We start from the raw sequence: 13088 nt of genomic DNA on the forward strand, positions 1-13088 counted from the left end.
TCCCTCCTTTAGAATGTGAAGGTTCCATCTCCCTCCTTTAGAATGTGGCGGTTCCATCTCTCTCCTTTAGAATGTGGAGGTTTCATCTCCCTCCTTTAGATTGTGAAGGTTTCATCTCCCTCCTTTAGAATGTGGAGGTTCCATCTCCCTCCTTTAGAATGTGGAGGTTCCATCTCCCTCCTTTAGAATGTGGGAGGTTTGCCTGTAAGCCTTTTGTGACTGCCTGAACTGTTGCTTAGCTATCAAGCACTGGACAACTGTCTCACGCCTCAGAGAGTATTCACTCACGTCCTGTCATGTGGAAAGCTTGTCGTGTGGAGACATTAGCATAGTGCCAGTGCAAATCAAAACAAATCATGTGTATAGTGTGTCAACTTTGACATGTCTGACACAATAAGATGTGTGGATCTTGCCACAACCAGCACCGTGGAGCAGTGGGGTAAAGTAACTCAGTAAAAACACTTCAAAGTACTACAAGTCGTTTATGAGGTATATGTACTTTACTTTACTATTTCTATTTTTGACAACATTTACTTTTACTTCACTACATTCCTAAAGAAAATAATGTACAATTTACTCCATACATTTTCCCTGACACCCAAAAGTATTCGTTACATTTTGAATGCTTAAGAGGACAGGAGCATGGTCCAATTCACACACTTATCAAGAGAACATCCCTGGTCCTTCATCCTGCATCTGATTTGGCGGACTAACAAATGCTTCATTTGTAAATGATGTCTGGGTGTTGGAGTGTGACCCTGGCTATCTGTACATTTAAAAAACTATACAACTGTATCGTCTGGTTTGCACAATATAAGGAATTTAAAATTATTTAAATTTTACTTTTGATATTTAAGTATATTTAAACCAAATACTTTTAGACTTTTACTCAATTACTATTTTACCGAATGACTTTCACTTTTACTTGAGTCATTTTCTATTAAGGTTTCTTTATTATTACTCAAGTATGACAACTAGGTACTTTTCCCACCACTGCTGAGGAGAGAGAAACCGACTAGATAGAATATGCTTCTGTCTGGAATAGAAGTGATTATGTGAACATATACATTGACAAGTGAAAGACATACCATGCACCAATCAACATGTCCTCATAACTGACATTATGAGGCTAAAACAAATGAATTCAGGTCCTGTTGAGCTGCCTGCCCTTCCTCTTCTTCCCTCCTCCAGTGATTTGAAAGTAAAATGGCCTCCAAGTGTACTGAACAATAGGGGTGAGCATAATGCAGTGGGACTACTGAGTGACTTGACTGATATCCAAAGTGAATGAAAGGCCTCACTATGCGCTGCTGAGACGGAGGCTGAGGGAGACTGCTGCAGTGCTCAGCTCACTGAACGCAGCCCAAATGGCGCCCTATTGCCTATATAGTGAACAACTTTTGACCAGAGCCCTATGGTTCTGGTCTATGGGCCCTGGTCAATAGTAGTGCACTATAAAGGGAATAGGTGCCATTTGGGACACGAGCAGCCCAGGACTTTGGCAGGTGACAGTGCATTAGAGCGCTGCCTCCCTCACACACTTCATTTGCCAATAAAACTCCCCACTGCCATTTTCCACACGGCGCTGTACAGTAGCTCAGCTTAGTCAGAAACCATAAAACATAACTATCTGGCAATGGATTTATAGGGTTCTCTCTGTACAGTCTAGTATTATAAACTGGATCTCACATTGTGCTGGAATTAATGAGAATGGTAGTTCACAACCAATCACCAGTCTTTTAATTCAAACTAGAAGAGATATGAAGTCACAACAAAGATGTACTGCTGCACTCCCCTTCTAACCCTGCACTGTGTTTTAAAGCAGTGCTCTCCTTCTAAAGCTGCACTGTGTTTATAAAGCAGTGCTCTCCTTCTAAAGCTGCACTGTGTTTTAAAGCAGTGCTCTCCTTCTAAAGCTGCACTGTGTTTTAAAGCAGTGCTCTCCTTCTAAAGCTGCACTGTGTTTATAAAGCAGTGCTCTCCTTCTAAAGCTGCACTGTGTTTTAAAGCAGTGCTCTCCTTCTAAAGCTGCACTGTGTTTTAAAGCAGTGCTCTCCTTCTAAAGCTGCATTGTGTTTATAAAGCAGTGCTCTCCTTCTAAAGCTGCACTGTGTTTTAAAGCAGTGCTCTCCTTCTAAAGCTGCACTGTGTTTATAAAGCAGTGCTCTCCTTCTAAAGCTGCACTGTGTTTTAAAGCAGTGCTCTCCTTCTAAAGCTGCACTGTGTTTATAAAGCAGTGCTCTCCTTCTAAAGCTGCACTGTGTTTTAAAGCAGTGCTCTCCTTCTAAAGCTGCACTGTGTTTATAAAGCAGTGCTCTCCTTCTAAAGCTGCACTGTGTTTATAAAGCAGTGCTCTCCTTCTAAAGCTGCACTGTGTTTATAAAGCAGTGCTCTCCTTCTAAAGCTGCACTGTGTTTTACAAGCAGTGTTCTCCTTCTAAAGCTGCACTGTGTTTTAAAGCAGTGCTCTCCTTCTAAAGCTGCACTGTGTTTATAAAGCAGTGCTCTCCTTCTAAAGCTGCACTGTGTTTATAAAGCAGTGCTCTCCTTCTAAAGCTGCACTGTGTTTATAAAGCGCCACTGTGTTTTTAAAGCTGCACAGTGTTTTTAAAGCTGCACAGTGTTTTTAAGCTGCATAGTGTTTTTTAAAGCTGCACAGTGTTTTTAAAGCTGCACAGTGTTTTTTTAAGCTGCACAGTGTTTTTTAAAGCTGCACAGTGTTTTTAAGCTGCATAATGTTTTTTAAAGCTGCACAGTGTTTTTTAATGCTGCACAGTGTTTTTAAAGCTGCACAGTGTTTTTTAAAGCTGCACAGTGTTTTTAAAGCTGCGCAGTGTTTTTTAAAGCTGCACAGTGTTTTTAAAGCTGCACTGTGTTTTTAAAGCTGAAGTGTGTTTTTAAAGCTGAAGTGTGTTTTTACTTTTAGTGACAGGTGTGGTGGAAGGTTACCTCTGGATATTCCAGATGTCTTTTTACCTACTTGTAACCGTTTCGTTGTTCCTCCCTTTCTTCTCTCCCTCCCTCCCTCTCTCTCCCTCTCTATGTCTCTCTCTCTCCTTCCCCCTCTCTCACTCTCTCCCTCTCTCTCCCCTTTATCTCTCTCTCTCTCCCTCCCCTTCTCTCTCTCTCCCTCTCTCTCTCTCCCTGCCTTTCTCTCGCTCCCTCTCTCTCTCTCCCCCTCTCTCTCTCTCTCGCTCCCTTTCTTCTCTCCATCTCTCTCCTTCCTTCTCCCTCCTCACTCTAATCTGGTTCTTATAAATCCTCCAATTCAGAACCAAAAATAACATCATTATGTTGTCACATGCTAAACATGTTCTTGCTGTATCAGAAGCCTCTTGGTTTGCTGGTGACCTTGTATTGTATATCCTAAGCTATTCAGCCTTCCATTCGCCCTCCGAGTACAGAACGACACGTCAATTCTCTCACACAATAGGGGCACTTAAGACGGCAATTATTGAAGTCGAAAGCATCACGCAATCCTATGGGGCTCACTGTGGTCAAGTAGTGCACTACTTCGGGTATAGGGTGCCATTTGGGACGCAAGCAATAACGTCTGATGGCCAACGGTGGCAATGCTAGTTAAATGAGCCCAGCCATGTAATAATGAGACAATGCCTCAAGATGTTGATCCTCTGGTGCAGTTGCAGCAGCCAGAAATTTAAGTGGCACAATTTAGACTCTGGGGTTGATTTTGAGCTTTTTATTTCAGTGTCAAAAACGCCTGCAGTGGAAGAAGTGACAGAGAAGGAAGAGTGAAGGCAGACAGCGGGACCTGGTTGCTATCCTGGAGAGATCAAACCCTGGTTTGCATCCCAAATGTCACCCAATCCCTTATACGGTGCACTACATTTGACTGGAGCCCTATGGGGCCTGGTCAAACATAGTGCACTAAATAGGGTCAAAAGTAGTGCACTAGATAGGGAATAGGGTGCCAAGTTGTTTGTCTAATTCTAGAGAGGGCTGGGTCTAGCCACTAATACACGTTTCAGAATAGTGTGTGAAACCAGACTGTATTGGCTGGAATTTCTTATTTCACATTGTCCTTTCAGCAGGATTCCAGAAACTATGGTGGCTGTGTAACCAAGCCAGCTCAGTACAGCCTCGTTTGGCTCGGCTTGGTTCGGCTCAGTAGTGCGAAAAGCTCTTAACCCTACTGACATGAGGGCTATGCAGAAGACATGGATACTATACTGTAGCTATGGCAGATTCTCAGTGAGACAAAAAGAGCAAAGACAGAGTCCGTCTAACGCCATGGGCTCGTCATCAACAGACTTCACAGAACAACACAGCTGCTGTCCTGGACAACATGCCAGAAAACACATGACAGACTGTACAGAACAACACAGCTGCAGTCCTGGACAACATGCCAGAAAACACATGACAGACTGTACAGAACAACACAGCTGCTGTCCTGGACAACATACCAGAAAACACATGACAGACTGTACAGAACAACACAGCTGCTGTCCTGGACAACATGCCAGAAAACACATGACAGACTGTACAGTACACGCTTTCCTAGACATGTACACCCAAATGACTCATGTTAGCTGGATAAGAAAATAACTTACAGTTTATGTTTCCAACTTCTTGAACTTTATCAAAAGTCCAACTTTGACGACATTATCATTTAACATTATTTAAGTTGGTTTATTGTTTCCTGAAGATGTGTTCAGGAAGATACAGCATATTTTGTTATATTTTTTTGTGTGTGGATCTTAATTTGATCACCTTGTTGCAGGATAACTTTTCTGCAATGCAGGAAATGTACAACTTCAAATCAAATTGTAGTCAAATCAAATGAATACACTTGTGGTGTATTTGAGGTGTATTTGAGTTATTAAAGGGCTTCTGAGGTTGCGATTTCCACTTTGACATTTCAGACTTGATTTTCCCTTTAAAAACATGTATCAACCCCTACCAACATGTCTATTGATTACAATCTACATAATCATTTATATTTCTTATTGCTGCAGGATTATTTGCCTGCTGTAGCAAACTGGATCAAATTAAGATCCAACATCTGTATATAGTTTTAATTGTTGTCAATAATATGTAGAATTATCACCATTAAAGCATTCTGCTTGGATAATACATCTTATAAGAGCATCTACCATCCAAAAAAACAGGTAACCTCATAGTTAAAAAATAAACATCTGTTGTGGACAGACAGCAATGTCATGCAATAACATGTACCTCCACAACTGATTCTGCTATACAAGCAACAATCATTCACCATTAATGTGGAAAGAGTAGATATGAATCAACAAATTAACACTGCAGTAATGTTTTAACCAACTAATGTACATATATTATATGTTCTTATTGTCTTCAGCACCATCACAATTAACATCCCCAAAGCATTAGGTCATTCTGCATCGAGGTCTAGCTTAGATTCATCTTGGGCCTAAACTAACCACCTCCGATATTGATTTCTGTCTGACAGGTTAAGGTATTGAAGGACAGATCAGCCAGTGTTGCTGCCATGCTATGTTGTTGTCTCTTATGCAGTGTGTTGTCTCTCTTTATGCAGTGTGTTGTCTCTCTTTATGCAGTGTGTTGTCTCTCTTCATGCAGTGTGTTGTCTCTCTTCATGCAGTGTGTTGTCTCTCTTTATGCAGTGTGTTATCTCTCTTTATGCAGTGTGTTATCTCTCTTTATGCAGTGTGTTGTCTCTCTTTATGCAGTGTGTTGTCTCTCTTTATGCAGTGTGTTGTCTCTCTTTATGCAGTGTGTTGTCTCTCTTTATGCTGTGTGTTATCTCTCTTTATGCAGTGTGTTGTCTCTCTTTATGCTGTGTGTTATCTCTCTTTATGCAGTGTGTTGTCTCTCTTGTTGTGATGTGTGTTTTGTCCTGTATTGTTATTTTTAATCCCAGCACCCATCCCCGCAGGAGGCCTTCTGCCTTCTGGTTGGCCGTCATTGTAAATAAGAATTTATTTGTGACTGACTTGCCTAGTTAAATAAAGGTTACATAAATAAAACAGGTTAGCCAGACAGGGTTTGCATCCCAAATGGAACCATATTCCCAATATAGTGTAGTGCACTACATTTGACCAGGGCCCATAGGGATTCCCATAGCGCTCAGGTCAAAAGTAGTGCACTACATACATAGTGGATACGGGACCATTTGAGAGGCAGACAACCTCTGCCATGCCGGGTCAACCTCTGCCATGCCGGGTCAACCTCTGCCATGCCGGGTGTGGATGTCAGAGTAACAGGGTTTTTATAGAGTGTGTTGCTGCACACACACACACACACACACACAAACACACACACACACACACACACACGCACACCCACTACTTAACACTGTTTTGCTGCCACAGGAGACTCGGGCTGTGTCCCACATGACACCCGATTTCCTATGGGATACCCTATGTCCTCTGGTCAAAAGTAGTGCACTATATAGGGAATAAGGTGCCATTTGGGACATATACTATGTACTATTTTAAATCCAGTGGTTATCCAGATAAAAATGGAATTAAATTCAACCTCTCTCTGCCACACACAAGCACAAGCACACACACACACACATACAAACAAACACACAAATACACACATAAACACACTCAAACACACACCCAGGAAAGACACACACCAACCCTGCTGAACTATAAATAGATGCTAGAAGAAAATCTTCATAAAAAAATAAGCTTTTGCTTTTAAACTGTTATTAACATGTTGATAGAACAATGTCAAATGCTGCGTTTGGAGAAGAGATCTGACTACATGGACACATTAGGACGATGTGGGGTGATGTCGTCCACAGTGACACAGCTCTTCTCAATAGTTTTGTCACCCTTGAGATACACATACTTCATCCCATTTTCCATTACACACGTCCACCGTTGACAACAACACAGGATAGAGATTGAAGTTATAGAGCAGACACGTTAGAAACACCACTTGGCTCTCCATGTTTAATAAGGCTACGCTCATAATCTAGTATTTGAGATGTTTTTAAAATCAGAATATGGTGCACAGCTAACGATGGACGGCAATGAATGTGGCTATAATATATATCATGACCTAATCCCCTATGATATCCCTACGAATATCTAATATACATCATGACCTAATCCCCTATGATAACCCTACGAATATCTAATATATATCATGACCTAATCCCCTATGATATCCCTACGAATATCTAATATACATCATGACCTAATCCCCTATGATATCCCTACGAATATCTAATATATATCATGACCCAAATCCCCTATGAAATCCCTACGAATATCTAATATACATCATGACCTAATCCCCTATGATATCCCTACGAATATCTAATATACATCATCACCTAATCCCCTATGATATCCCTACAACCATCTAATATATATAATGACCTAATCCCCTATGATATACCTACAACCATCTAATATATATCATGACCTAATCCCCTATGATATCCCTACGAATATCTAATATATATCATGACCTATGATATCCCTATGAATATCTAATATACATCATGACCTAATCCCCTATGATAATCCTGCAACCATCTAATATATATCATGACCTATGATATCCCTATGAATATCTAATATACATCATGACCTAATCCCCTATGATAAACCTACAACCATCTAATATATATCATGACCTAATCCCCTATGATATCCCTACGACCACCTACACACCAATACAGCCTTCTACTCCAACAACAATACCCAGTTCCTACAATGTCACGTGGTCCCATGGTCAATGACAAGGACCTTCTATACTCACTAATGTTTTACAAACATAGAAAGAAACGGAACATCTCATTTGCATACACTCAAAGCAATCCTTTCTGCCAGCCAGGCGGCACAAAATGCTCCGTTTTCTATGTGCACGGGAGCAAAGGCCAAGGGGGAGAATCACAGAGACCGGCTCAACTCAACTAAACTCCATGCAGTCGTTCTATGTTCTGTGTGATCAGGAGTGAAGAACCAGGGAAAACCAGAGACGGACCAGCTAGACTCAACTGAACTCCATGCAGTTATTGTGAGGTTCTATGTTCCATGTTCTGTGATCTATGTTCTGTGTGACGAGGAGTGGAGAACCATGAAGAACCAGGGAGAACCAGAAACCAGCTGAACTCAACTGAACTCCATTCAGTCATTCTATGTAAGGTTCTACGGTTCTACTTTCTGTTTGATCAGAAAGCTGCTAATTGTTCCCCGGGGGTTGTATTATTCGACGCGTGGTTCCATCTGTGACTGTTTCCAAAGGGGGATCACTCCTATAACATTGGTTCATTATTTTCTGTTGTGTGTTTTTTCAAAGTGTAATGTGTGATTCATTCTGCTTGGATCACTGTGCCGGAATGACTCCCTCTTTACTGTGTCTCCCTCTGAATCTGTCACCACACCTCACACACACACACACACACACACACACATTGTAAATCTGCCACCACACCTCTGTGCTCTTATCTCTCCTCTCCACATATACAGGATTTGGTTGAGTCATCACAACACTCTTTTGAAGTGGCTCCTAAACATTCAGACTTGATACATGTATTTATTATGCAACAGATACTCTAAAATAAGTCTGTGTGTGTGTGTGGGCTGTGTGTGTGGAGGGGTCTGTCTGTCTGTCTGTCTGTCTGTCTGTCTGTCTGTCTGTCTGTCTGTCTGTCTGTCTGTCTGTCTGACTGTCTGTCTGTCTGTCTGTCTGTCTGTCTGTCTGTCTGTCTGTGTCTCTGTATGTGTGTATGTGTGTGGGAGGGGGGGGGGTCTGTCTGTCTGTCTGTCTGTGTGTGTGGGCTGTGTGTGTGCCTGTGTGTGTATGTGTGTGTGTCTTTATTCTGTCTCTATCTGTGTCTCTGTGTCTCTGTGTGTGCGTGCGTGTGTGTGTGTGTGTATGTCTTTATTCTGTCTCTATCTGTGTCTCTGTGTCTCTCTCTGTGTGTGCGTATGTGTGTGTGTCTTTATTCTGTCTCTATCTGTGTCTCTGTGTGTCTGAGTTACTAATACGACGTAGACTAAACTAGCAAACAGCGAGTGTCTGTCTGTCTGTCTGTCTGTCTGTCTGTCTGTCTGTCTGTGTCTCTGTGTCTCTGTGTGTGTGTGGGATTTCACTACATGGTGACAGTTTCATGGGGTATTTGAAGAAAAAGGATGGAATCCTCCGGAAGCAATTAAGGGCATTTGTCACACTTGCCAGCGTAAGCTGAAATGGTGACAGGCTGATGCAGATAGATACTGTGTGGTTGTGGGACAAAGAACAGTAAAAAAATACCACTTCTTAGTTTTCTGTCGAACCCTTGACAATAAATGAAAAGCTGAAGAAATCTGGTCATCTGCAACCCAGGCATCTGGGGGAGAGATTATTCATCATTTACAAAGCAAGGGAAGAGAGCTTGGTATTACGTTAGCTATATTCCAAAACAAAGGCCTAGTCAGGCACGGGCGGGTGTGCAATATTTTTGGAGTAATGTTGAAAGTCTAACACCGTATAATGTATAAACAGGACCAAGAACAGACTAGAATCTGAGAGAATGGTTTTGGGAGCATAGAAATAACAATGAATAGAAAGGGTGTCTCCATTCAAGTCAATGGTGACATAATTGGTGGATTTTTGAGTGTGCCCATGCCAGGAAGTAAAAGCAGAAAGTGTAACCTTCAATCTGTACTGTGATTTGTTGAGTCAACTCAACTGACATTACAAAAAAGACATCCCATTACATGAGCCAGCCACATCATTTAACATCGTTTGAATGAACATTCTACATTACCATGGCAATCCAGCATCAGTTGATAGAACATTCCAAAAGACCATGGAAATGATTGCATCATAATACCAGGCAGCCATTGTGAGTGTGCCCATGAGTTTACAAGTCAATTGCCAGGGTTAGAGCTTCCAAGCCCATTCTATTCATTCTTATTTCCATGTTTGGGAGTTTCTGATGCAGTGTTATGTATTCTAGATCAGTATGCTGGAATGATCTAGAATATATCCAGTATTCCAGTGTTCTGTACTATAGACCAGTATTCTAGAATATTCTAGAATATATCCAGTATTCCAGTGTTCTGTACTATAGACCAGTATTCTAGAATATTCTAGAATATATCCAGTATTCCAGTGTTCTCTACTAAAGACCAGTAATTATAGAATATTTTAGAATATATCCAGTATCCCAGTATTCACTATTCTAGACTATAGTATTCTGTTGTGTCAAGACTATGCGTTGACTCCGTAGTCTATCTCCTGTTCTAATTTAAAGGCATATTCCAATCATCCCTTTAATAAGTATTGTGGAGGTCTGTAAACACTAAATAGACTCAATTTAATGAACAACTGCTAAACCGAACGTTGGATTGGTTTTGAGTGCTTCAGTGTTGCTGTAGTTCTATCCTAATGAGAGATGTCATCTACAATGGGGTTAAAAGACTAGATATTTATGGATGGCTCTCTTATTTCCTTCAGTGTGAATATGTAGTTGCTACACCATCACAGCTCCTCTCTCCATGGTCCTGGGAATGAGAAAACACTACCATAGTCATTGGTGATGATACACATCACCAACGCCTGAAAACCACTGGTCATTATCAACCAATAATTGCAATATAATTGTATATTAGAGATGATCAGCATACATGATGGTGGGCTGGGCTGTGGAGGAATATGGACCAGGCGTATCTCATGTACAGCACCCACTCCTCTTGTAGCTTTGGTCTAGGGATGCATTGCATTGTGAGGTCAGCTGTGTGTGTTTTTTGTTTCACGGCCCACAACCCAACTCTGTAGACAGACATGCACTATACAGGTAGGGGGGTAGAGAGGGGTTAAAAGAGGCTATTGACGTGCACAGTTGACTCTAGCTCTGGCCCAAGTTGTTATTGTCCGTTCCACTACCAAGGGATGTGTGGGTAGTAGAAGAATAAGCACTAACGCCCTGGACCAGAGCTAGGTTGACTCAAACTCCCAGCTGGCTCATCTATATATGCATACATACAAACAATGCTCATTGAACTGTAGTATAACTGCAGTATGTTAGACATACAGCATGTTTGGGGCTGGTTACTCACCCTCCTTTGCTGGTCGTTTAACCTCTGCACTGATGTTGCACACCTGCCCAGCACGGATTTGTGGAGTCAGGCATCCCTCCGTTTGGGGATTTAAAGGCAAAACCACGTTGTTAAGCAAAAGCATACTTTCTGATTCTCCGTCGCCTAGGTGCTGGGGACAGGTGCATTTCGTATACACTATTCCACATGATTCCACAGTTCCTTTCTCCGATTTCAGGCAGTTTTCCAGCCACGTGCACAGCACCTGACATCCAAATTGACTGGGGCTCGCCTTGTTCAAGACCAAGAATTCCACCACAGACTTCTCCTCTTCGTCCGTCTTCTGCAATCCGTTATAATCGTAAGGGAAAACCCTCCGTAGCTGCACGAAATTCTTGTCATACTGCAAAAATATATACATATTCTTGGAATCACACAGGTACACTATAGACTCGTTGTTTTTCAGCAATTCATTGATCTTCTCGTGCGAGTAGTGATCGAATTGATAAGCAAGCAAAGAGAACTCGGAGCAGCTCAAGTCTCGTTTGTACAGTTTAAGGTAGATGCTGTATTTGGTAGGGTCAGGGTTCTCCAACGTCCATGTGCAGTTTGTGTAGTTCTTGGGAAACATCTCAGTCACTGAGTAAGATCCATATATGACCCCCTTGACCAAAGTGGAACACCAGTAGTCTTGTGCACCAGTTAATCCAAACATAACCAGGAGATAGGTGGAAAATATATAAATCAACTGGTTACGAATAGCCTTCATCCTATGTCATTTGGCCTGCAAGGGGGAGAGATGTAAAAATGACACCAAGGACTCTTAAAGACACAGTTAGTAACAGTAAACAACATGAACCTGTGTAGGCCTAATACAGGGTGATCTGATTATACCAACGTTTAGTTCATAGTGAGGCCTCAACCTTTTCCGCCTTGGAAAACACCTGGCCAACCGTCATCATTCCTGTTCCACTGTTACATTACGGCGGGCAGTATCCTGCTCCTCTCCCTTGTTGCCTTTTGCAAGAAAGATAAAACTTTGGACAAACACTGCCACCTGGTGGTCGCTATGGTCGCTTGATTTGGGGAAGTCCGCATAAGGGATCAATGAAACTCGTGTCAGTCGTTATTGAGTTGTAATTAATTGGACCGATTGGCAGAACTAGGGAACCGTCCATCTTTGTAATATGTCCAACGTGATGGGGCTCGCGTGTTCATATGTGTGTGTCCGTCACAAAGAAAGAGAGGTGTGTGATTGTGAACAGTTATCGTGTTGCTCTGAGAGGGACATATAGGCTTCATCTGGTATTTTATTGGAAGTGAGATCATTCTGCGCAACTATGTTCTCCATTACGCATCGCGGAGATGCGCTTTAAACCATCGATATTAATTTCGATGAGAATAATGAACTGGATTATGTCTTCGGTGTATTCCAAGTCCCTGCCAAAAAGGGTTTTGATTCTGTGTCTATTTTATTTTATTTATTTCCGAATCCAAGACCATACTGCGTGATATGCTGTAGGCTATGTTACACGCCCATCCATCCAACCTGTATCTTTCCTCAATTCAATAGTGGACTAAGAACTGGTTTGGAAGTCCATTATACACTAATTTCATATAAAGACTCAGTGGGAGATTAACCAACCCACACATTGACACAAATACAGCATCGTGACCCCAGTCCCGATTTCCTTAACATAACTAACATGGGCTTTCTTCTCCTCCTTATAGGCAGCTAATGATACCTGTAACGTTCTTCCATCTACTAATAGACAGATCTGGATCACGTATCGAGTCGCGAGAGAAGGAGAGAGGGTGTGAGAGAGAGCGAGAGAATGCATGCGATGTCCTGATTGTATTAATCCTGCAGGCATTGCAGCTGTGAGCAGTGTCACAGTGGTGTGTGAGTAGGCGGTGGAATTAAGTCTATAGAATATTCTTCTGAGAACATGAGAATAGTAAGATTTCAAACATTGAGGACTATAAACCTAATTTGAGGACATTAGTATAGGTTATGCATGATAAAATGACAAAGAATGCGATATAATATAATGGCAAATTGTGCTGCCAAATGGACAGAATG

General features: G+C 41.7%; 1 protein-coding gene across 1 annotated transcript in view; it reads right to left on the reverse strand.

Moving 5' to 3' along the window:
• LOC139381577 (adhesion G protein-coupled receptor B3) overlaps window positions 1-13088 on the reverse strand; it is a 352141-nt gene that overhangs the window by 337914 nt on the left and 1139 nt on the right. Inside the window, exon 2 of the mRNA XM_071125220.1 lies at window positions 11027-11789. Coding sequence (XP_070981321.1) covers window positions 11027-11774 — 748 coding nt within the window. The 5' untranslated portion in view covers window positions 11775-11789. The remainder of the gene's footprint in view (window positions 1-11026; window positions 11790-13088) is intronic.

Source organism: Oncorhynchus clarkii, chromosome 23 (genome assembly GCF_045791955.1).
Source record: "Oncorhynchus clarkii lewisi isolate Uvic-CL-2024 chromosome 23, UVic_Ocla_1.0, whole genome shotgun sequence".
Classification (NCBI taxonomy): Eukaryota; Metazoa; Chordata; class Actinopteri; order Salmoniformes; family Salmonidae; genus Oncorhynchus; species Oncorhynchus clarkii.